Genomic DNA, 26,908 nt, shown 5'->3' on the forward strand with positions numbered 1-26,908 from the left:
TCTTAAAATTTCGTGAGTAAGAATAAAATCTTTAGAAGCCTCTTAGTGTTGATAAGAGTATGTTAAGGTAGAAATTCTTATGCAGTAGTTATGAAGTAAACATTTGACATGTTAAACGTGGAACATTTTTGTAAATGGGAAGATTATTTTTACTCAACTCATGCTGATTTCATTGAGTTAAAAATTCAATTTATTTAAGTTATATTTTCATATTTTCCTATGTTATATTTTCTTATATATATAAACATTTCCATGTAAATTAGATTAAAAATCCTTATGATTTTTCTCTTTAACTTTTCTACATACTTAGATGCTATATGGTTTCAAATTATGCAGTACTCTCAATTTATGTAATTAATTTTACCAAAACTCAGCACTACTGTTTTGTACCAAAATGTTTCCTAAAGTCTACTTTTGTGATATACAGTGTTTTAGGAAAAAAATTAAAAGATGAACCAAGTAGTGAGTGATAGTAACAGAAATAAGTGGAGACAAAAATTACCTTGATCGATTCCCAGTTGATGAGTTCAGCTCTGAATTTATATTAATATTGCTTCCAGTCTCAGCTCCAGTGCTTCTAACATATGGTTTCCTTCCTGTTGCTGATAAAGGCTTGTTTACTGCACCTAGTACTCCAGCAGGTTTTGGCTAAAAATTACACATATGCATGTCATTTTATACCTTACTGAAAACCATATATAAATTTAGGCACGTGTAAAAGATATTGTTTAGCCTAAACCAAGGAGTTATTGTTAGTTTGGAAAGTTAAATTCTAAATTGGAAAGTTAAATTTTAAATGTTAGAAATGATAATTCTGTAAAACTGTGTTTATCTGAATATGATTACAAGTCGTATTACCTCTACTTAATAGTAACTAGGCAATATTTAATTACTTATTGCTCAATCAAAATGAAAAGTGCCCCTAAAATACAGAGAAATACATAAGTGAGACATAATAAAATGTGTTATAAACTACTGAAGGTATATAATAATAGTTTAGTGTTAATCAAAAATTAAATTCTCTTTTGTTCTTTTAGTTGCCATATTAGTTTTATAAAACATAAACTCATTAATACTTTAAAATTAATTCTTTTCTTTGTTATACATCTAAATTTATTATGCTACTTTTCAGGACTAACTGCTGTGTGGATTCTGAATAACCTGAAGCCTATCAGGACTGATGAGAACACATGGTCGTAATTCAAAAGAGTGGTTCATGGCAAAAAAAGGCCTGAGAACCAATGCTTTAGAGGCTATAATCCACAATATAATCCCTAAGAATCAAGAACTACAGAATCTGGGGGACATTTAAAGGTTATTTCTAGGAATATCAAAATATATGCATGAGATAAAGATCCTCAAATTATCCAGCATATAGTACCTTTCCTGTTAACAGAAGTACTCTTGTCTCTTCTGAAATGTAACTCTTGTCATTACAGAAGTCCTATAAAAAAAAAAAAATCGAAGTGAATGTGTATTTTAACGACATTTCTGCTAACATACATATCAATAAATCAAATAATCGAAGCATATTTAATGAACCACACCCTAAGTCTAGCTTTAAAATTAAATCAATAGCATATAAAACTTAGGTAAACGTCAGAGATAAATTACTTAAATCATAGTTAAAACAAAACACTCTTATCTTTTTCATATGGTTCAGGGCAAATAGTGTCCAGTTTATTCACTGAATTATCTTCTCCATTCTATTATATAATTTACTACGTTTGGGCTCCCAAAGAATCCGAAATGGTGCTATCCATATATTAGACACTTAATATTTACTAAAAGTATTCCACACTGAATCTCAAGAAAATTATCATTTAAAAAAAATCTGTCAGTTTAATTTAAAATTTTTTGTTTCTTAGAACCATAAGTAGACTGTCCCAAACATAAAGGTAAATATACCACCAAAATACAATTAAGTGTATTATAATGTTCTTTGGCAGCTGTGATAAACCAAATGTGGACACTAATGATACTTCCTTGGAAGTTATAGCTATATAAAATTTAAGAAGAGTTCGAATTTGATCCTTTGATACATCTCTTTTAAATATCCTGGGAACAGCACACAAACCACAATGGTGTCATGAAAACAAAATGATTTACTACAATCAACAAGTTCATTAGTTTTTAAATAATCTTACTTAAAAAACTGGTTTTTTCTTTTATTGTTCACCTTCATACTAATGTCATAGGAAAGATCAGAGGGCTTGTAAAGAAATTACACTTTGGCATGTGTTCTAGGCAAAGCTGTATCACCCACCCCGTCCCAACCTAAAGACTTTTATGTAGCTAAAATAAATGTTACAAAGCCAGGGTACCAAAGTTCATTCATTTTATACATGAACTTATCTTAATATGCCTAGTTTTATCTTAATATGCCTAGTTTTCCAGTGTCTGAATTTATCTTAATATGCCTAGTTTTCCAGTGTCTGAATTTATACCAGATTAAAAGCAACATATTAGATAAGGAGATGAGGAAAGTTACTCACTGGAAACAGAAAACCTAAGTTACTGTTAAGAAGACTGAAAACACTATAAATATCAGATATTAAAATAAAAAACAAGCAAAATGAGGTGTAGTGACAAATAACAATTTACTTCTTGAGGATGGGATCACTATTGTATGAAGATTCTATTTGGATAGTATTCCAGTCATGACAGCCCCAGGACAACAATAAAGTAAATTTAAATTCAAGAGCTCAGTTAGGAATATTTATAAAGATCAGTAAATTCAATTAGAGCGCAAATACCTTTGCAATCCATTATTCCTATCGAAAACCAGGCATAGTAAATGTCAAATAGTAAATCATTGCAAAATCTGATTAAAATTTTTGTCAAAGTATGGCATTCAAAGTAGAAAGCTCCATTTCCTGGAATTTTGTAAAAGACTATAAGGAATGTATTACTCTGAAGCATATCTTCATGTTTGTTTAGAATTCTGTTTTTTAAACAAAGGACAGGAAACTTTAAAATATCACCTTAAAGCAGGAAATAAAGATTTTTAAAAAACGTTTTAAAAAATGCTTATAGTAAACCACTATTAAAAAATATATTTAAAAGAAAAATATTCACTATTCAACATTTTCTCTCCTTGTTATGACTAATTAAAAAAAATTAGCTACAGAAACTTAAAGGAGCTTTACTTAGCTGGAAAGTTTATTTAAATGGAAAACTTAATTTGCTGATAGCATAATAAATGTACTATGTAATTATTAATATAATTTATTGAATGCTTATTATGACAAACTTTTATAAACCTAGAAATTATACTAGTTATTATTCATAGGTATTATTATCACCTGCATTTTAGAGATTAAGAAATTAAGGCTTAAAAGAGTTAATTTGTCTAAAGTACTTCATGTTAGAAGTGACTGATTAGAATCTATGTCTATCAATTGCCAACATCAATTTTATGTATATATACACATATATACACAAATATATGATACCATTTTGTTTACTTCTTGTCTGAAAAAATATTAACAAATCTGAAAAACAACTAGAAATATCCAGAAGGAATAGCTCACTTAAGTGTAACACCACCAAAAAGCTCGATTTGCATTCTCCTATTCTGTAAAAGGTGAGAATAATATTGTTCAGGGCTCTGGAAGACAATCTCTCATTTCTTCATAAATTCACAGAGGTATTTTTTACTCTATAGTCGACAATCCAATATTTGCCACTAGGGTTGATGGAAACTGAAATTTAAATCAGTTTAGTGTGGCAGAAAAACAAGGGGGAAGAAAATACCTTTTCAGGTTGTGTAAAAAATTTCATTGGAAGGACTGGATCCTTTGGTGAATCTGCATTGCACAAAGCACTTTTACTATTTATAACACACAGAGCCACATCACATACTGTATAAAGTTTCTACGAAGGAAAAAAGAAAGATCATATATAATTTTCAGTAGTGCAAAATAAATACAAGAACCAATTCTACCCAATGCATAAAATGGAATCAAAAGAAGGATGTGTGGTTATTATTTATTCTTTGAACATTTCACATCTGTATTTGGCATTTCTTCTTATGTAGCCTCCTGGTAAACAGAAAAGTCCTTTACTTTAACCTGAATGCTAAGTATGCGTTAAAAACAACCACCAAACCAAACCAAATTAAAACAAAGGAAACATATAAAAAGGATATCTACTTGTCTGTAATGCTTACTAAATGTTAAGATAGCAAAGTTGTAAATTTTAATAGTTCTTATCCCCCTGCTCTGTAAAAGAAGCTTTAATGTCTTTTTCAGAGCAGTAAGCACTCCTCAAATGATAGAATTCAACTGTAATAAAATACAATAAAAATTGACTATATGTTTTTTATAAACATTCTATAATTTAATTTATTATGTAATAGAAAGAAAAAAGTGGGACAAGGGTCATAACCTTTTCCTGTAACATCTTAATACCCATTGGTCTAAAATATATCTTACTTCGTTTGTCTTGGATTCATCTGGAGACTGGGCATCTTTTGTTAACTTGATGTTCTCTGCCATCTTCTTCATAAAGGCATGGCTGTTGTTTTCATTCTTTGTCATTAAAACTTCAAGCATAAACCACAGGCACCTAAGTGGTAAACATATTCACCTATTAAAAGAGACTAAATGTAGCTGCTTTTGCTTAATAGATAAAATACCTTATTGGGAAGTTCTGTTGTCCAAATATAATACAAGAAAACCCTCAAAAAAAAAAAAAGATTAACAGAAATATCCTGTTAATATTCAATTCAAATGGAAAATTAAGTAGAAAATATTAAAAAAGAAAACGTAGCTTAATGAGAAAATCTGGCAGTTTCATGAGGCATATAAAAATTCATTCTAAATGTATTCAATTAACATTTAGATGAATTGATAGCTTAGCAATAAGTAATCATATATCAAACCATTTTTGTGTTTTTGTTACTTGTTACTATTTAATACATAAAATGTCCGAAGGAGCCACATGAATTTCTAAGTAAAAGTGAATCCCAAATCAGGATGAATATCAGGGAACTTACATCAACAAATCTAGGGTAAGGCCTGTTTGTATTTAGTTCCCAAGATGATTCTCAGGCAGCCATGGGACTACTGCTTTATTGCATCAACAGGAGAGAAATCATTTGATGATAATGTATGTGTACTTATTTGCCTATATTCTATGTAAATTTTAAGAACTACTGTAAGGGAGAAATTTAGCATTAGGTTAATGGAGTTTGTTTTTAGTAGACTTGTGTTATAAGAAATACTACACTGAGTACTTCAGGCTAGAAAGGACACTAGACTAATCTGAAGCCTTAAGAAGAAATAAAGAACACTGGTAAAGTAACAACATAGATAATATAAACGCCAGCATTACTGTACTTTTCATTTGTAACTACTTTTTTAAACATATGATTTTAAAGGCAAACGTACGAAACTTGATTATATCTATATAAACAGAAACAATGTATAAAGATGTTACTTATAACAATAATATAAAGGGAGAGGGATAGAGATGCATAGGAGCAAAGTTTTTGTATACTCCTGAAACTAAGTTGCTATTGTTTGAACTAGGTTGTTATAAGTTTAAGTTAACTGGAATCACTAACAAAAACCATAAGACAGAGAAAATAAATAGCTATATGACAGAAATAACTCCTTCCTTTTCAGTAATTACTTTAAATGACAACGGATTGACTATCCCAAATAAAAACCAGAGATAAGGAAATGGATTAAGGAAAAGAAAAAGATCCACCTATACCCTGTCTATAAGACTCATCTCATATTCATTTGAAAGTAAAAGGATAGAAAAAAAATATATTTCACGCAAAGAGTAACCAAAAAAGAGCTAGTGGCTATTTTATGATCAGACAAAATGGATTTAAAGTAAAAAAAAGATTACAAGAGACCCAGAAAGATTATACTGATAAAGATTCAATCCAGCAAGAAGATATGAAGATATGACTATTATATATACGAACCTAACAAAAAACAGAGCCCCCAAATCTATGAAAATTGATAGAACTGAAGGGATAAACAGATGATTGTATAATAATGATCAGAGTTCAATACCGTATTTTCAATATTGGACAGAAAAACCAGACAGAAGATCAATAAAAAAAGAGAGAATTTGGTCTGATTCAAGATGGCCACATAGGAAGATCCTAAACTCACTCCTCTCACGGATAGAGTGTACAGCAACATATGGAACAATTTCCTCTTAAAAAACCTAAAGACAACTTGTTACATGCGAGGGAACCCCCATAAGACCACGAGGAGATTTTTCAATATAAACTTTATAGGCCAAAAGAGAGTGACATGATATATTCAAAGTGCTGAAAGAAAAAACAAAAACCAGAAAACTTCCACACACACAAATACTCTACTGGCAGTTATCATTTAGAGCTGAAGGACAATTTTCCAGAGAAGCAAAAAGTAAAGGAGTTTATCACCACTAAACTGCTCTTACAAGAAATGTTAAAGGCACCTCTCCAAGCTGGAAAGAAAGGGTGCTAATTAGTAACAAGAACACATATGAAAGAATAAATCTCCCTAGAGAAATAAATTTATAGTAAAGGTAGTGAATTAATTATAAAATTAGAACAAAGGTTAAAAGACAAAAGTTGTAAAAACAACTATGATTACAAAAATTAGTTATGGAATACATAAGGTAAAAAGATGAAAAATGTGACACCAGAAACAAAATGAGGGAGGAAAACTGTTAAACTTTAGGATGGGATCAAACTTGTTATCAACTTAAACTGTTATAAAGCAAACCACTAAAGAAAGTCATCAAACCACAAAAGAAGAAGGTAAGAGAAAAGAACAGAAAGAACTACAAAATCAGCTAGAAAACAAGATGGCATTTTTTTTTCAACTCCCTACCCCTCTGGCAATCTCTGTATCTGCGAAGTCTGCCTTCACTTAGTTTGCTTGTTTCTCTTCTCTCATTCCTTAGATTCTGTCTATAAGGGAAATCATGTGGTATTTATCTTTCTCTGTCTAATTTATTTACACTCAGCATAATACCCTTTAGGTCCATCCACACTGTTTTAAATGGTAAGATTTCATTTTTTTAATGGCTGAGTAATATTTTATATCTTCTTTATGCAACTGTCTATTAACGGACACTTAGGCTGCTTTCTTATCTTGGCTACTGTGAATAGTGTTGCCTTGAACATAGGGGTGCATCGATCTTTACAAACTAGTGTTTTGGTTTTCTTCAGGTAAATACCCAGAAGTGCAATTTCTGGGTCAAAAGATAGTTCTATTTTTTTTTTTTGAGGAACCTCCAAACTGTTTCCCTTGGTGGCTGTACCAATTTGCAATCCCGCCAGCAGTGTATGACGGTTCCCTTTTCTCCACATTCTTGCCAACATTTGTTGTTTTTTGATTTATCGAAGATGGCCAATCTGACAGGTGTGAGGTGATACGATATCTCATTGTGGTTTTAATCTGCATTTCTCTGATGATTAGTGACCTCGAGCATCTTTTCATATGTCTGTTGGCCATCTGTATGTCCTCTTTGGAGAAATACCTATTCGGGTCTTCTGCCCATTTTTTAACTGGATTGTTTTTTTGTTGTTCAGTTGTATGGGTTCTTTATAAATTTTGAAAATTAACCCCTTGTCAGATATATCATTGGCAAATATCTTCTCCCGTTCAGTAGGTTATCTTTCATTTTGTTGATGGTTTCCTTTGCTGTGCAAAAATTTTTAGTTTGATGCAGTCCCATTTGTTGGCAATAAGCATACACCTATCAATAATTACTTTAAATGGTCTAAATTCTTCATTCAAGACATAGAACGGCTAAATAGATTAAAAAAACCCAAGACCCATCTATATGCTGCCTACAAGAGACACATTTTAGATGTAAGGACACATACAATTTCAAAGTGAAGGGATGGAAAAAGATATTCCATGCAAATGGAAACCGAAAGAAAGCTGGAGTAGCTATATACTTAGACAAAAAATGGCATGACATAATGATAAAGAAGTCAATCCGACAAGATGATGTAACATTTGTAAATATTTATGCACCAACATAAGAGCACCCAAATATATAAAACAAATATTAACAGGCTTAAAGGAAGAAATAAACAGCAATAGTATGGAGCTTTAACATCCACTGGCATCTTAACTAGAGGCTGGTTTTGTGGGACGAGCCCTGTGCCTGTGGAATCCAATTCTATCTCCAGGTATGGGAGATAGGAACCCTTTTCAGTCGCACAGCTGGGAACAGAATCTATGTCTCCTGAAACCTGATTGTGTAGCTTCTTAAAACATATCAGTTAAAACTCTAAAAAAATTTTTCAATGTACACTTATTTTAAAGCATTTGAAATACCACAGTCCTCCCTTGTTCATGGTGAAGGCCGCCCCCCACCAGGGGATGTTTGAAACTATGGATAGTACTGAATCCTATATACTTATGTTTTTTCCTATACATATATACCTATGATAAAGTTTAATTTATAAATTAGGCACAGTAAAAGATTAACAATAACTACTAATAAAAAAAGAACAATTAGTTTACGGCCATGCTACCCTGAACACGCCCAATCCTGTCTGATCTCGGAAGCTAAGCAGGGTCGGGCCTGGTTAGTACTTGGATGGGAGACTACCTAGAAAGCCCAGGTGCTGCAGGCGTAAAAAAAAAAAAAGAAAAAGAATTATACAAAAGAATGATTCACATCGTGAGTGGAATGGAGCGGGATAGTGTGAGATTTCATCACACTACTCAAAACAGTGTGCAAATGCTTATTTATGAATTTATTATCAATTGTTTATTTCTGTAATTTTCCATTTAATATTTTCAGACTGTAGTTAACCATGCGTAACTGAAATCATGGAAAGAGAAACCGTGGATAAAGGAGTACTATATAAAGACAGTATAACTGGACTGATGTGCTGGGAGCAACAACAATAAAATGACAAGCCTTCAAAATGTCTGATGCTTAACAGTAATGTTGGACAAGATATAACACCTCTCCCAATTGTTAAGATTTTGATACAATTTCAGTGACCAAAGCTACAGGAAGCAGAGATAAATACTGATTACAATCTTAAATAAGATTAGGAAAAAACTTAATGTCTCACACAGAAAAATCACAATACTTCAAATATAAATTGCAGGGACCAATTTAAGAGTGCAAATCAATAGCGCAGTAATGGGTAGTAAAGTAAATATTGTTTTAAAGTTTCTTGGAGGTCATTTGTAGACATTCCTAAGCCATTTTTCATTATTTCACTCTGCATCATATTCAAAATTCTATTTTACATAAATAGCACTTCCTGAACAAGTGTTTTATAATTGTTTACTTGCCTGTTTCCACTACAGACAAATCTTTGATGTTAACGAATCTAATTTTGTATGATGATAGTCTGGCCATGGAACACTTTTGTGTGCTCATATTTTTAGGCATTATCTTTTGAAGTTGAAAGTAAAGTTTTAATGAGAGAAATTTTTACTACATGGCTTTCTAAATTGTCAAATTGAAATAACTGAAGAAGCACTAATACGTGCTCTGGCACTGTATAAAAATCTGTATCGATATATACAAAAAGTAAAGATAACGAAATATAAAAATCATAAAAAGGTTTTTATTTTAATAAGAGGAAAAAATTTAGCATTTTTTAAAAAGTAAAAATAATTTTAAGGGTTCTTGAAAATCAATTGACTTACTCTTTAATATCACGAAGCTGATCAACATCTTGTGATCTTGTAAAATCCGGATCATGGGCTAACAGGTGAATCATGTATGGAACTACATATTCAGGCAGCAGTGATAATAATTTCTCTAAAGTGAAAACATTATTAACAAAAGCAATAACAGCTTTTACAAAATCTCTCTAGTTTTGCATTGTAACCAATTGTTTCCATTTTTTCCATTATTCTAAGTTAGAGGCAACATAATATCTAATACTGAAATACTTTTTATTTCTATTTTAGAAGGCTATTAAAAGCCAATTTAAGATTAAACAGAAGGTCCCTGGTAAAGCTAGAATAATTCTTTACTTGTTGATACCTGAGCAAAGTATTTTTATCAAGTCATACTGCTGATTCCCTAAGAAAAACGCAGCTTCCTCAGAAGTTTTATGCATTATAAACAGGACTCAGAAACCAGAATTTTAGATTTTAAGTACATCATAACTACAGTGACAGCACTGTATAAAAATCCCAGTGTTATTATAAACTATAATAGAAATATGTGACATACCCTACCACCCACTGATAGGTTGACAAAATATATCTGCACACTGGGAACTTTCAAAGTAACTTACCAGTAGCCATAGGGTTCTGTTTAATGTATTCCCTGCGTATACTGATATTTTTTAGTAAACACTGTCGTGCATGTGCTCTTCTCTCCTTCACAGGATCTTTGGCACACAAGGCAAAGATCGCCATATACTCCAATGGGAGAAGTAACTTCACAAGCGCCTTATGTAGCTTCTGAGCAAATATCTGCCTTACTTGGTAGCACTCATCCTACAGCAGCACAAAACCAAACATATTTAAATATAATTCCTTTTGTGCATATATCCATATACAGTAAATGGATCGATATCCATAGAAAGTAAATGTATTTAACTTTGAAGGCCAAGTAACTGACAAAAATTACATTGTTACTTACATTAATAACAAGTGCACAGAGTTGGAACTGTTCTGGGGTTATAATTTCATGGTAACAAGGTTCCTGAGCAAGCTTCATTATGGCACTACCAGCAGCTAATCGCAAGCGAGACATATCAGATTTACTATAAACAAACAAAAAAGAAATAAATATTTCCTATAACCATTATTCAAAAAAGTGCTTTGATCCCTTTTTGAGTGCTAGGATCTTTAGTATAATTAAGGCTTAAAATGACATAATGTACAAATATGGGAGAGCGACTTTGAGTCCTTGAACAGAGGGAAAAAGGCTCAATCATTGTGACTATCTGTAAGTTCATCTGCTTTCATTTTTAGTTATGCTTTAGCTTAGATACTCCTTCACAACAGCCAAGAAACTCTGTTTATTATCACAACTACACTACTGCAGCTCTAGGAAGAATCATTTACATTAGCAACTATATTCCTCATTTGAACAATACATATTCATTGAAGAAAACTTGATTAAAAAAACAAATTAAAAATCACCTATCATTTTAAACATATTTCCTACAATTTTAATTCATATACATATATATGCACATGTAACAGAAATCTAGCTTAAGCCTACATGTCTGATGAAATGGAGGGGCTAGAAATTTGGAATTGATTTGCACTGGACAAATATATAAAAGTAAAGTACATGGAGATGAGAGCCAGTGTCTACCTCAGGTACTAATCTCTGGGCAGACTTCTTTTCGTACCATGTAGTTTTTAAAAGGAACCTAGGAGGTCCATGCACTCCCACCCCTATCCCAGGGGACTTTTATTACCTAAATGGTAAATGTGACACTGAATAGGATGAAAAGACAATCTTTTTACTTCAATTTCTATGTGGAATACAGCATGGCTTTTATATTTTGAAGACTTTAGGAAATATGGAAAGTTGGCCTGAATCCAGAGGAACTGTTAATCAACATACAAGAAGAGAAAATATGGCACTCCTGGAGAACAGGACTGCCTAAGTGAGCACTGGTAACAATGAAGGACCCTCAAATGGCTACTAAGGAAAATGTTTCAGGAATTAAATAACAGCTACCATTTGAGTGCTTAACTCTATGCCGGGCAGCATATGAACAATTGATAGGCTTTATCTCATTTAATTTTTACTCCATAAGATGAAGAAATTGAGGGCTGGAAAAGTGATTTATACAGGTTCACAGGGGTAGCAGATGGGAGTGTAGAGTTGTGTAGGTTTCTAATTCTATAGCCCAAGTTATACCACAGGATAAATAATATCTAATTATGATCCGTCTAACATATTTCATGATATATGTGTTCCGTAATTAACCATTTCCCTATTTTTTGTAATGATAAAAAATGCTGGAAAGAACAAGTTTGTAAAATTTTTGTATAATTCTTTTATTACTTCATGAGTATAAAAACAGTCAAAGCCTAACATATGAAAGGATCTAGACCCAAAATATCAAACTGTCCTGCCAAGGCTGTGCCAATTTATATTCACAGGAGTAATGAGAAGACCCATTTCCCTGATCCCATGAAGCAATGATTGCTTCAAAAATATTTTTTGCTGATTTGATATGCAAGATGTACCACTTAAATTTAAATTGTATTTACTGTATTTAGTGATATAAAACATTTTTAAAAGGTAAACTGAATATACGACCTTCATCTCTATTAGAGATCCTGCCTTTGCCACGCACTGTACATAGCTTCCTCAAATTTAAAACTTCTCATTATCCCTAACTCAGCTCTAATCTTCCATCTGTTCATACAAAGCTATCCTTGACTTATTCTATGATAAAACTAATTTTTCACGGTTTTCTTTATCAAAGCATTCAGCATCTCTATTATACTTGATCATTTCCTATCTCTTCCACTAGAATGTATATTCCTTGGTGGAAGAGACTTTTGTATATTTAAAAAGCATTATTAGTACCTGATACGATAGTGCACAATAAATACTGAATGCATAATGAACAATGAAATCTGTCCTCTAACACAAAGTTTAAAGTAGAAATGCATCACAAGTGGAATTCTTTAATTATTTCTGTTGGTGCTTCCTAACTCTAGTAAATCAAGAATCTGAAAAAAGAATCATGAAAACTTTCACTTTTATTTTCATTCTTTAAAAACAACAGAAAGAGATGGTGATTTCACAGATTTGAAGAGTGAAAATGTGTAGAAATGGAAAGAAATGTATTTTGCATTTGTAGAACCTTGTATGGTCTTCTGCAAACCACAAGAGGATGCAACTAACTCTTCCTTCTCTGAACTTCCACTGAAATTTTTATTTCTTTTCGTGGTACCAAGTCATTCTACTTCTTTAATCACTATACTACAAGGTAAATTCCTTAAAGGCAGAAACTGAATCTTACCTGTTTTTGTTGTAATACTTTCCATAATATCCTGCAAAGAGTAGTAACTCAACAAATATTTGCTGAAACTAATGCTGAAGCTAACTGTAATAATACTATAGTAAGTATGATTAAAAATTTCAGTCTTTAGGAGTAAAGAAAATATACCATCATTACTGAGATATAAACCCCAAGTGAGTACATGAGATTTGAATCTAAAGTACATGGTGCAATTAAAACATTCAATGTTAATTAGGTAAATAATTCCTTTGTAAGCTTTACCAATATTTTGTGCTAAAAAAATTGGAAAGGAAGAAAAATCTCACCTGATCCTCTTTTGCTCTGTCAGGTCACCCTCACTAACCAACATCGCTGATAATAACCGAAGAGTTGAATTGGCAGATTTAGACTGGTTGTTTTTCATACCCAACAGCCACCTTACCAGAAGTTTAATTGCCTGTACCTATAAAATATTAACATGCTAAAAAAAGAAAGCAACTTAAAATTCCAATTAAAAGGAAGATTGATTTATGTTAATTAGATCAGTGAGATTGCTTAATTGCCAGCAGACATGTTTTATTAAACAAATCTGTAGGCTAATAACAATAAAATTAATATTTATTCTATTTAATCTGTACCAGGCACTTTTCCCAGAGCTGTACGTGTATTAATTTATTTAATCTCCCAAGCAACTTCATCAGGAAAATATTCTTATTTCTACTAAAAAGGCAACTGAGACACATTATGATGATAGACAACTTCCCCAAGGTCTGGCTCCTGAACTGAAGCTTTTCACACTTGGACCCTTGCACAAGTGTCCAAATTATTTGAAAATGTTGTTTAAAAATAACTATTTAAACTATAAATGATTAGAGTGATTAAAAATAACTATTTATATAGACTGTAATTTTTCTGCAGCACTGATAAACTATTTTGACAAAACCATCATGTCTGATTCAGTCTCACTTAACATTCTGATAAAAAAAAAAAAACCTAGGAGATTCCACAATTATTTGTGGTCATAATTATCTGGAGGCTTATACTCAAAAGATTATTACCAATATATGTGAAAAAACTAGCTAAAGAATCTAGGTATTATTTACTATATTGTTGACAATCTGGAAAAAGCTACATAAGGTGAAACAGATCATCAAGGACGATGATAATGAGGAAGTCTAGTTTTAAATCCTAAGACCACCACTTTAAAAATTAACTTTATGTGGAACAATTTACAACCAATGAAGGTTACCAATTCAATGACAGCAATCTGTTTTGCCAAGTTAAATATGCTTGTAGACAGATCGTGGTGGTGAGGCTGGACCTGAGATGCTTCTTAGCATCAACATTCAGCAAACAATCTCTGTGGAAAACAGCCTTACTGAAATTGTTTTAGTAGGTAGGAAGGTCTATATAAAAATAACTCAATGACAACTAAAATTTCTTTGAGAAACACCTAACTTTTGATTTAAAAACAAAGTACCTCATTTAGAATTATTAAATATTAGGTTAAAGAAAAGATATCTATGAATGTTCATTATTTCAACATAAAAGTTATCAAGACCTACACAAATTTACCTTTGCTAGCACTTCAGGTGAAACCTCTTCATCTGGAGACCATAATTTCCCATTCTTCTCACCTGTTGACTATAGTTAATTGAATAAATTTAACTTTAAGAATATTAAATTTTGGCTCATTAAGTTTTTAATGTTGAACAATGCAGTGTTACAGGCAAGTCACCAAATAGAGCTTGCAAAAGAACAAAGTTGGAGGACTCAAATTTCCTGATTTTGAAGCTCACTGCAGATCTATAGTAATCAAGACAATGTGGTTGGTACTGACAAGTACAGACTTACAGACTAATGTAACAAAACAGAGAACCCAGAAAAGCCTCACATATAAAGTCGATAGATTTTTAAAAAGTGTGCTAAGTCAACTGATTTTTAAAAAGTGTGCTAAGCCACCCTGAACGAGCCTGATCCCGTCTGATCTTGGATGCTAAGCAGGGTTGGGCCTGGTTAGTACTTGGATGGGAGACCACGTAGGAAGACCAGGTGCTGTAGGCGCAAAAAATAAAAATTAAGGGATTGTAAGCTGACAAGGTCCTTGTAGTCTGTGAGGTCAACCAAGGGTTGTCTTGCCTAAAGTAAAAAAAAAGTGTGCTAAGACCAATTATTAAGGAAAAAGAATCTCTTCAATAAATAGTGCTAGAAAACCTAGATATCCACATGAAAAGAATAAAGCTTAACCATTACCTTCTATCATATATAAAAATTAACGCAAAATGGATCAAAGATCTTAATTTAAGAGCTAAAACTATAAAACTCTTAGGAGACATAGGAGAGAATCTTCATGATCTTGGATTTAGCAAATATTTGATAATGGTTTAATATTCAGAATATATAAAGAATTCTTATAACTCAATAACAACAAAGTAAAAACACCCAATTAAAAGTGGGCAAAGAGGAGGGAGAGAGCAACTGGGGGGATTGTTTTATGAACTATATAGATGTCTAACCAATGTAGTGTATACTAAACATATTTAATTAATTAATTAATTAATTTATGTGCTGAAACCCGGGAACTACTTGAAACTAATTTAAATAAATTTTTTAAAAAAGTGGGCAAAGAAATTTGAATATCCAAAGAAAATATACAAATGGCCAAAAGCACATGATAAAAAATCCTGAACATCATTAGTCATTTGGGAAACACGAAGCAAAACCACCTACTAGGATGGCTATTATAAATACAAAACAAAACAAAACAAACTAAACTTTGGCCATGCTCTTCTATCCTTGTCTATTATAATCATCTAAACAGGGGAAGGGAAAAGAGGAGGGAGTGCACTGGCAAGTATCTCTCCTTTAAAGTTCAAATACTGAGGGTTTAAAGACTATTGGACCATGTAGAAAGATTAGGTAAACTGGGTAAGTTAAGAATTGCATTGAAAGTCATCCACAAATACCCAGCAGGTAAGATTTGTGTCTTCATTCAATAACTTTAATTTACGTCCATTTGGTAAAGTGGTGATTCTTAATCAGAGGAATGTTTGGGCTCCAACCCAGAGCTAATAAATCAGCATGCACACACATACAATTCAGTAACTAAAATAGAATACATAAAACTAGTGCCAAAAATGCAACGTAGTTATATTTCAAAATGCTAGTCAAGTGTATTTTTCATTTATATTTTTAACAATGTTTGAGAAAATAAAATTCTATCATTCAAGTAAACAGTCCTTCAAATGTTAGAATAATAGTATTTGCTTTATGTTTTTTACTTCATAATTCATCCATCTCGTTCTCACTTTTTCCTTCTTAAATGTTAATTCTACTAATAGCTACCTGAAGTCAGGATGTCATTTGGAAATTAAATAAATAAGAAAAACAGAGATTTAAAAGGAAAAGAGAATTATATATAAAGAAAAATGCTGTTTCTGTGATTAAGATGTAGATAGTAGTCTTAATCTCATGATTCTAAATTTAATTAAATGAGAAACTTACCCTGTCATTCATTAGCAGATCTTTCACAATAAAATTTGCTACTACAGATTTCATTGGGGAAGCAAATTGATCTGGTGCTAACATAGAAATGTGGCCCAATGAAACTAATGGTGTTATAAGTTGTTCTGGTACATCAGCATTCAGACTCCTACTGAGAGGCTATAAAAATAAAATGGTCAAAATTACCAGTTTGTTTTATAAATAACTAGACATTCTATGGAAACAGTAAATGTTCCTGAGTCTTCTTCCTGAATTTATCATGCCCAAACAAATCTGTTCTAATGATATGATCAAAAAGTAACTTCAGCTATATTAGATATTTAATTCTTATTTCACCTACTAAAATTTAACAAGATTGGAGAATGCAGAAAAAAGATAACAACAACAAAACCCAAGTAAAAGGTAGAAGTAAAAGCAAGCACATTTTTACATCATCAAATCAACATTATTTTCAAGCCAACTATATTCATTTTTTTTTATACTGAGGGGACATTTTAAATGACTATAAACCATAAAAGAATTCACTGGGTTTTGTTCATACTGTATCCAATTTAAAATAATAGAAATGCCTTTCTAGTAGTGGAATCAGACCAAGAATCATATAAGGAAAGGCAAAGAGGACTAATTTTCAGGTAGGGTTGTCAGGTACTTTAAAGTTGGTGGTCCGAAGTCATCTACTAATATTTTCTGAACATAAATGGATCACTGAGCCAATAAAGCTAAAATTAAGTGGACTATTTTAACACAAACACACAAAATTTCCTTCCATATGTAGTATGTGAACATATAATTTCATCTAAAGGCTGGGAATATAGTGCTAAATAAAACAGAGTCCCTGCTCTCCTGGAATTTATATTCTAGGGTGGGATAAAAAGCTAAAAAAAATCCTACCTTCTATCTTCAGCAAACCACAGATCATAAAAATAAAAACCAATATAAACAAACCCTATATATTATATATACCTCAAAAATCTGTGCAAGCTGGACTTCTTTATTTGTGAATATGGCATGTATACAATGAACAGCCTGTTTTGCTTGATGTGGAGTACCCCTCTTTGCTTTCTGATGTAAAATGGGAATTAAAGTCCTGTAAAAAATAATATGATAGTTAAAAACAAAAGGCCTATACACCAGAAGTAATTCTTTTGGTTGCTTCCTATATCTTCCAACTATTTGGATGTATGCTGGTAGAGAAGTCTCTCTTAAAAATTACCAGATCAAAGACTTAAAGCTCTTTCTCTGTCCCCAAGAAATACAGTGCCTTAATAAAAAGGCTACTTCAGGAGATAATTTTTGTTTTAAAGCCAAACTACCCTTAATTTATAATTTAAAACTTGTTCCATGCCATATTTTTACATTTACACCTTCTAGGTAGATATTCCTAACTTTTCACTTCCCTTCCATAATCCCCTTTAGTATTTTAAAGCAGCCATGGAAAAAACTAGCAAAACACCAAGTTTTATTAAAAAGCTGAAATGATATACCAGTGAAAGAAAGTATGCAATGACACAGAAACATATATATTGGTAGAAGAGTAATAAAAATATCTAACAATTATTAAAATACTTGTACCAAGCACAGTTCTAAGTATTTTTACATGGACTAATTCAATTAATCCTCATAATCAGAGGATTATTATTACAGTCTATAGAGAGATGAAAAAACTAAAGCACAAAAATATTATTTAAGCTTCTTAAAGTGATAGCTAGGAAATGGTGGAGTTGGGATTTGAAGATAAGCATTTGTTCCAAAATCCATGCACTTAACCTCCCTCCACATTTCTTTCTTCCATGGAATGTTTTCCCATGTCATCAACAGTCTTAAAAGCATTAAGTGTTCATGGTACGGGAAAACATTACATGGAACGAAGAAAGCAGCACGTCTGTACCAACCTATAAAAAAATAGGCATGCACATCAAGTAGATAGACAAAACATTCATTTAAAAAATATAAAATGTTAACAGTGACTTCTTTCTATTTCCTAAAGTTTCAGCTTTTTATAATGAATATGTAAGTATTTTTCTAATTAGAAGGTGAAATAAAAATAAAAGGATACTTGTCATACATTTAATGCAATGATCCTACTTTATAGATTATAAGGTCAGTGGTATTAAATGCAGTGGTGACACAGGGTCCTTTTAAGATAATGAAAGGCTAGACATTAGAGAGCAATATCCCAGATTCCATGTCATACACCTCAACCAAAAAACTGGAACATAGGCTAGTTAGTGTAAGTTTGATTTGATATGTATGAATGAATATGCCACATTTTTCTTCATGCAAGTTTAAAATTATGACACAGGGCCAAATGAAATGATGATGCATAAGTCAACTTCAACCGTTCTCCTTGCTTTTCTAGTGCGTTATAATCCAATAAAGGCATGAGGGTTGTTACTGAGGTCTATAGTATTGTGCTTCTCTGCTTTTCAGTGATTCTCTCCTTCCTTCCCCATTTGTCTGAAGAACAAGAGGTTTTATTCCTTATGTCCAAAGTTAACCCACTTTCCCACTGCTTCCTTAGGGATAGAATTCCTTTTAAGACTAAATCCTTTACCTTAAAAAAAAATGTATAGTTTTCCTACCTTGAAAACTCACTAGAAACTTTATCCTACTATGTCAATGATTTTTTTCTATAATGTACAAATATAAAGATCATCGTCTCTAGACTATAAACTCCTTGAGAGCAGGGACTGACTATGGTAATTCTTTTATATTGGCCAGTGACAATAAAGAGAACGTACAATAAATATTGAATTGTCAAATTTAACTATTAGCTCATAAATTAAAAAAAACTGTAGGAGTCATAAGTCTTCTAGGAGTCATGAGTCTTCTTGTCCTATGATTACCCTATGAGGAAAACTGGTTTGATCTGGATATAACTAAAACTATTTGCAAATAACCCTGAACATCTTATCAGCAACTAAGAAATCTTATTAAGCCCACTACTTGATCATCCCATTCTTTGCTGGGATATCATAGTAGCTATTGAATTTATAACTCATCTGGAGAGAAAAAGATGAACATACATAGATTAGGAAGATATATTAATCATAAATTATAAATTATGTGATAACTCCTGATTATTAATAACAGTATTTTAAAATCACTTTGTTATAAACAAAGTTACAGTTTGTTCCTCTGCTTATATTCAAATAGGTGGGCTGGAGTGAGGCAAAGAAAAGATGAAACAAAGAATACAGAAAAGTAGCATCTAAATAAAAGTTGTCTTTCCTCTCTCCTGTATTCCTATGTGAAAGGAAACAATGATCCTATGGCTCCCACACTAAGAAATCTACTTTTGTGTTTACTATGAAAAAAAAATATACTCACGATCGTATCTGGGGTAGGTCTGTTTCTATTTTGTGGCCTGTATTTCTGAAAATTTGTATAGCAGCTTCTGCTACCTTGTCGTCTTCCATTCTGAGGCACTGTAACAGGGACTCATATGTCTCTGCAGAGTGGAACGAGGTAGGATGTGTGAAAGACAGAACCTGGAGGAACAGATACGGCTTTAGAAGTACAGACAATAGTTTAATCCATTAAAATAAGAGAATTATTTTCTACTAAAAATATAATTTCAAATTATGGGCTGCATATGCTAGCTCCACACAATAAATATTTATATCTAGTAGTCTCCCTTGCAGTTTGGTACGGCCAATGAGACACTGTAAAGAAATACTGTGTAGTAGATTCCTTAAGATGGGTAATATACAGTCTTCGCCCTATTTTCTTCTTACCTCTTAGTCACTTCTGATACTGAGAATGCAGAAAATGTGACTCCTTTTTTATGGTGTGTGATATTGTGATGTTAACAAAATGTTAACACAGAGCTTTATTTCACTGGCAAAAAGATATTCTATAAGGAAATATTTTAAGTGAAATCCATCACAAAAAGTTCACTCATCATATTATAAAGAAATAAGCCATTGTGAATTTTTAATCACGATTACAAACATATAAGTAGTTATTCCTTTATTTATTATGACATAAGTCTCAGCCTATCCTTAAGGAATTTATGACAAATTAAGACATATCATGTCTACAAAAGTTACCTTCCATGAAGCAAAAACAATTTAGTTAGCATAATATTGGGAATAAAGGTTAAAAGTTGAGAGGCAGGGAGGGGGGAATGAAGTTTTATAGTCTTCATGACTTATTAATAAGCATGTACTTAATAGGCTATAAAATGGAGAGACTGTCTCATTTGGTGAGGTATACAGTGATATTTAGTTATGAGGTTTTAATTATTTGTAGAAAAATGGAGAAATCTGAAACAATGAATCAACAACCTACTAAAAATGTTTAAAGATGATTTTACCCTTAAAACTTTAAAAATATAACCCCATTATTAAAAATATAATTAAAATCTTTCTCGTGAAGCATTATAATTCTTTCCATGAAATGATATTTAAGACCATTCCAATACAACCTCATCATTCTTTTTTTTTAACATCCATAGCACTGGTTTGTTTCTTCTCCCTTAGTTTATATGTTATAGTGGTCTAAATATCTCTTTGCCTTCAATTTCTTCTGCTCTTTACCCCATTTAATGAAAGCCTTATCAAATGCTGTATCATATTAAAAGCAAGGTTAAAAGGCCCCAATAGTACCTTTTTGCCCCAAGGGCACTCCACAATCTGGAACCAACCTTGTCTCCCACTACTCCCCAAAGCAATCCTTTCCTCTTGTAAGGCTACACTCCCAAATGATCTCTAAAATATGCCAAGAATTACTCTCTTTTTCCCTAGGTTGTCATATCTTGTCCACAAAGTCTTACCTGACTTGGGTCTTATTAATTGCTCAATTCTTTGAATCCTTTGGCATCTATTAAAATTAGCAACTGTTTAAAATTCCCTGATAAGATAGATGCTGTTACATAATAATTCCTGTAAGTAGTCCTACTATTCCAGATACAAGTTCTCTGAAAGGTAAGACTAGATCATTTAGCATATAATGTTACAAACACAGCAGGGATATAAGCACAGTAAAACAAACAAACAAAAAAATTATTTTGTAATGTAAAATAATTATTATAACACAAAAAAAACATATCTTATAAAATACTTCTACCAAAATTTTAAATCTTTTGAATAGTTACCAATGAAACTATTCCAATAACTCTTGTATAGCCTTAAGGAAATTCAAATTATGACTACTGAAATGCATGGAGACAAAACTGTTTCAAAAATACCTTAAGAAGTTCAAGTCCTGAACGAATAGCTGTATCTGGACTTACACCCTCCTCTTCATCATCTGCTGTCCCCTCTATTGATTTATTCATCAGTTTTACTAATGCACTATTAAAATAAGAAAATTTAAATTAGTAACATTACTAGATTAGTAACTGTATCCTAATTGCATTGTGGCAGGAAATATACAGAATCTAAACATCAGATTCAAATGTTTCTAGGGGGAGGGGGAAGTTATTTTGTGACTTTTTAAACTTTTCTACTTGACAGCTGAGTTTATCTTTAGTTTATTCGCCCCCTACCCCTAAATTTAATGTATAATAATAATTCTACTGAAAAACAACAAAACTAAAATTGAATGACATACATACTAGAAATATTTATAAGCAATTTAATATTCATTTCCATATGTAAAGAGATTATTTACAATTTCAAGAAAAACAGTAAGATACCAGCTGCTAAATGAACAAAAGACAATTCACTTAGAGCAAATAACAAATAAATACATGGACAAAAGCATTAATCACTGGTAATTAATGAATCAGTAATTCCATTCCAGAAATTTTTGCTAAGCAATTCATCAGAAGCATGTTATATTCATAAACAGATTCATCAATTAAAAACTATTTAATTGTCCAGTATTTTTCAAATATACCTAACCACAACAAAATGGAATATTACCTGGTCAATATACCTAACCACAACAAAATGGAATATTACCTGGTCAAAAATCAGACTATGTAGCAACATGGCACTATTTTAAGTAAAAGCAAATGTGATTTTTGGTTTAGAGATTGTTTCCTCATCAGTAAACTGAAGAAAACATCTGATTTTGAAGATATTAAATTATTACAGCAAATGGCCTAGTTCATAGTAAATATTCAACAAATGGAAGCTAATCATAAGTTTTATGTTAGACTTTTTTCTTTGGTGTTACACATATTTTAGTATTATTTATTTTACTTAGTTTCAGGTATACAGTACATTGGTTACACATCTCTATAGTTTGATAAATGATCTCCCCAATTGCTTCCTCCCTCCCCTGACCCTCCACCTAGCCAATGTATTAATGCTAGGTGCATTCCTTATGCTGTGCTCCCCATCCTCGTGACCATCCATCAACTACTAATTTGTACTTCTTTAACCCTTCACCCCATTCTCCCAGCCCTCCAAACCTCCCTCCCCTCTGTCCTTCACCAAATTGTCCACTATATTTGTGAGTCTGTTTTTGATTAGTTTGGGGTTTTTTTGTTCCTTAGATTCTGCGTATAAGTGAAATCATATAGTGTTTATCTTTCTCTGTCTGATTTAAATTGACCTTCTAAGTTCAGCAAAGTATTATCTTTTTCCACCCCCTTCCTTTTCATATGTAGGGGTCTTGTTTTCTTACCCTTTCAGCCACTCTTTCTTTTGGTTGGAGCACTTAATTCTTTTCCATTTAAGATACTTATTGATAGCAATGTAGTGTTACCATTCTTTATTCCTGTTTTTGACACATTTTTTTCATCTTAAAGAAGTCTCTCTAACATTTCCTGTAAAACTGGGTTGGTGGTGATAAATTCCTTTAGCTTATTTTTGTCTAGGAAGTTCTTTATCTGTCCTTTGACTCTAAATGATAGCTTTGCTGGATAAATTATTCTTGGTTGTAGATCCTGGGTCTTCATCACGTTGAATATTTTGTACCAAGCCCTTCTGTCCTGCAGTTTCTTTTGAGAAATCAGCTGCCAGTCTTATAGGTGTTCCCTTATAAGTAACTATCTGTTTTTCTCTTGCTATTTTTAATATTCTTTGTATTTAACCTTTGGCATTTTAATTATGATGTGTCTTGGTGTGGGCCTCTTTGGATCCCTGATTTTTCGAATTCTCTGAGCTTCCTGGGGTTTTGTATCTATTTCTTTCAACAATTTAGGGAAGTTTTCCATCATTTCTTCAAACAGTTGTTCAACATCTTTATTTTCTTCAGTTACACCAATCAGATGGATATTTGGAGCCTAATAGTGTCCCTATGCTCCTTAAATTATTTTTATAATCTTTCATCTTTTTTCTTGCCATTCTGATTGCACGTCCTTGGCTTTCTTGTCCTCTAGATAGGGCATTTGATCCTTTTCTTTATTCACTTTGTTTATTCCATTTAATATACTTCTCATCTCAGATATGTTATTTTAGACTGGTTCCTTTTTATAATTTCCATTTCCATTTGTATGTTTTTTATCTCTTTGTTGACGTTCTTGTTGAATTTATCTACACTTCCCAAAAGTTCACTGAGCATCTTTATAACCAGTGTTTTGAACTCTGCATCTGTTAGATTACTTGACTCCATTATATCTGGATTTATGTTCTATTCTCTCATATGGTTTCTGCTTCTTTGTCTTCCCATTTTGGCTGCCTTTCCATGTCTGTTTCTATATATTAAACAAAGCTCCTAAGTCTCCCATTATTAGTGTGGATTTGTGAAGCAGGTGTCCAGTGGTACAGTCCTGAGAGGGGTTTAGCTGCAGGCCAAATTTAGCCCAAGCCTCTGCCCCTCCAGGGCCACCTGTTAAGATTCAGCAAACGATCCACAGATGCTGTGCTTACAGTTGCCTCAAAAGGCCACACCAGAAACCAAGACCCCGCTGCCTCTAGTGTGAGTCTAGGCTCTGCTCAGCAAGGAGCACCTGACTCGCTGGGGATATACCTGGATGTGGCTTGGGTGAGGCTGTTAGTTGGGGGAGGGAGGGTTTCAGGGAATCTTCTGGGCGGAGTGACCTCTGTTATCATTTGATGAAGTCACAGCTATGGTGGCGCTGTGTCAGTGCACTGGAAAGGGGAGGGCTCAACAGAGAACAATGGATACCATGAATATTTCTGTACAGAGTGAGTCTCACCTTGGCCCTCACTTGGACGAAGTCTCTCTGTAAGTCCATGGTGCACCCTGCGCAAAGCCTAATCGACACTGGTGCTTAGAGAAAGCAGGCCTGTCACCACAAAAATCTGCTCAAAGATGCAGTCCCTCTAAGAGGGGTCTGCTGCTGCCGCAGCCTCTGTTAAAACTCAGCCGCTCAAAACTGGGCAGCCTCGTGTCCTTGCCCTGTCCTACCTTTTGCTGTTGTTGGGTGATATCTCGGATTCCTCCCTAGTTGTACAGCTTGTTCATCAAGATCCCAGGTGATTTTTTCTTGCTGCTGCTCCCTGTTTCTGTCAAAACTTTAATTTGGTCGCCAGAGGGATGAACAGAGCCTCTATCATCTATGTCATTTTTTTCCAGTAATATTATTAATAAAAAATTTTTAAAGCACAAAATATATGTAAGATCTACAGATGTTGAAATTTAAACCACTTGTATCAGTACTTCATTTTAATTCTGAAAAATGTTCCAGTGTATGCATATAAGACAATTTATTTATTCATTCATCACTTGGTGACATTGGGTTATTACCACTTTTTGGCTATTAAGATAATGCTGGTATAAACATTCATATACAGATTTTGTATGGATGTATTTTCATTTCTCTTGGGCATATATTTAAGAGTGAAATTGTTGGGTCATATGGTAACTCTATGTTTAACTTGAGGAACTTCCAAACTGCTGTTCAAAGCAGCTACGCCATTTTACACTCCCAACAGCAATATGAGTGTTCTAATTTTTCCACATCCTTGCCAATTCATCTGTCCTTTAGATTATAGCCATGAAAAATTGCCCTATGCCCCTTCTGTGGTCAATCCCTTTTCCCAATTTGGCAATCACTGATCTGGTTTCTGTCACTATAATTTTACTGTTTCTAGAATTTCATATATATTGTGTCTGACATCTTTTATGTGACAAAATACCTTTGAAAATCCTCCATATTGTTGGTTACATCAGTAGTTTGTTCCTTTCTATTGCTGAGAAGTATTCCATTGTATGGCTATACCACAGTATGTTTATCCATACTAACTGACAGACTTTGGGGAATTTCTAAAGATATAAATAAAGCTGCTACAAGTACTTAAGTATAAGTCTTTATAGAAATATGTTTTCTTGTAGACAAATACATAGTATTAGGACGCCTGCATTGTATGGTAATGTTATATGTACATTTAATGTTACAACAAACTGCTTTCTATATCACCAACACTTGGTTCGGTCAGTCTACATCCACACCAATACTTGGTTAGTATCTTTAATTTTAGCCATTCTAGTGGATGTATAGTGGTTAATTCTCATTGTAATTTGAATTTGCATTTCCCTAATGAATAATAATGTTGACTGTCTTTTCTTATGCTTCTTTACTATTTGTATATCTTATTTGGCAAAGTGTCTGTTCAAATCTTTTGCTCATTTTTAAATTGGGTCATTTGTCTTATTAAGCAGTAAGAGTTCTTTTTATATTCCGGATATAATCCTTTATCAGATATATGCTTTGCCAATATTTTCTCCCAGTCCGTGGCTTGACTTTCTTTTTCTTAATGGTATCTTGCAAAAAGGAAAATAGTATTTAATTTTCTTTCACTGTTTGTCCCATCTTAAGAAATCTTACCTATCTTAATTTTTGTTCTAAAAGTTTTAGCTCTGACATTATATATATTTTTTAAAAAGTTATTTCCAATATGAGAAAAATATTTTGAAATAAGCTTTCTGTTAGGAGGAAATCCTATAAAATGATGCATGAATTTAACAAGGTTACAAATATGTTTGCAAAAAAATTTATAAATGTATCTGACTACTCCTAGGAGTCCATGCATGTATTTATTTAATAAGTATTTATTGACTACCTATTAAGTACACAGTCTTAGGGTCTATCCTGGAAATATAGTGCAATGCCCCATCTTCAACCTCTTATTTTCTATTAGCACCTTTCAAAGATATTTAAATATTCAAAATTTCTTTGTTAAAAACGACAACAGAAGTAGTAACTTTCTTCAAGTTACTACTTTTCTATCATCTAATTTTTCTCCTTTAACTTTTTATAGCTAAACTGTCTACATGGCTATCCCTACTTCCCAAATTATCTGCTAAAGCAGAGTTTAAAAGTATAACAAGATATTTATCCCTTTGATTTTCTCAGACCTCAAAGTTGCCTTATCTTCTCTGCTGAAATATTATCATTTTTTCTGTGTACCATGATGTGGATGTTGGGAAGGAATATCCCATGCCCTTCTTAATCCATGGAAATCTGGATTTGCCTTTGCTACCCCAAAGAAACTATTCTGGCCTTTGTGATGTTTTTCCTTTTTCTAAATCCAATGGATGTTTTTTAGTACCTATTTTACTTCTGGGTAGCATCTGACCCTCTCTACCTTTTAGTCTATCTTTGGCATCTCTGGT

The 26,908-nt window shown here is 32.5% G+C and overlaps 1 protein-coding gene and 2 pseudogenes across 2 annotated transcripts in view; 2 read left to right on the top strand and 1 right to left on the bottom strand.

Moving 5' to 3' along the window:
* PDS5A (PDS5 cohesin associated factor A) overlaps positions 1-26,908 on the bottom strand; it is a 111,027-nt gene that overhangs the window by 11,373 nt on the left and 72,746 nt on the right. For both annotated transcript variants that reach the window (XM_025040290.1, XM_006922448.3), the window contains exons 18-30: positions 21,624-21,729; positions 19,763-19,923; positions 17,396-17,519; positions 16,433-16,591; positions 14,504-14,572; positions 13,255-13,391; positions 10,594-10,717; positions 10,244-10,448; positions 9,645-9,759; positions 4,437-4,569; positions 3,757-3,876; positions 1,382-1,444; positions 503-648 (exon numbers count right to left, since the gene is read on the bottom strand). In XM_025040290.1, coding sequence (XP_024896058.1) covers positions 503-648; positions 1,382-1,444; positions 3,757-3,876; positions 4,437-4,569; positions 9,645-9,759; positions 10,244-10,448; positions 10,594-10,717; positions 13,255-13,391; positions 14,504-14,572; positions 16,433-16,591; positions 17,396-17,519; positions 19,763-19,923; positions 21,624-21,729 — 1,662 coding nt within the window. The remainder of the gene's footprint in view (positions 1-502; positions 649-1,381; positions 1,445-3,756; positions 3,877-4,436; positions 4,570-9,644; positions 9,760-10,243; positions 10,449-10,593; positions 10,718-13,254; positions 13,392-14,503; positions 14,573-16,432; positions 16,592-17,395; positions 17,520-19,762; positions 19,924-21,623; positions 21,730-26,908) is intronic.
* On the top strand, positions 8,490-8,608 carry LOC112471639 (annotated as a pseudogene).
* On the top strand, positions 14,877-14,992 carry LOC112471586 (annotated as a pseudogene).

Source organism: Pteropus alecto, unplaced genomic scaffold, assembly GCF_000325575.1.
Source record: "Pteropus alecto unplaced genomic scaffold, ASM32557v1 scaffold57, whole genome shotgun sequence".
In the NCBI taxonomy this organism is placed as follows: domain Eukaryota; kingdom Metazoa; phylum Chordata; class Mammalia; order Chiroptera; family Pteropodidae; genus Pteropus; species Pteropus alecto.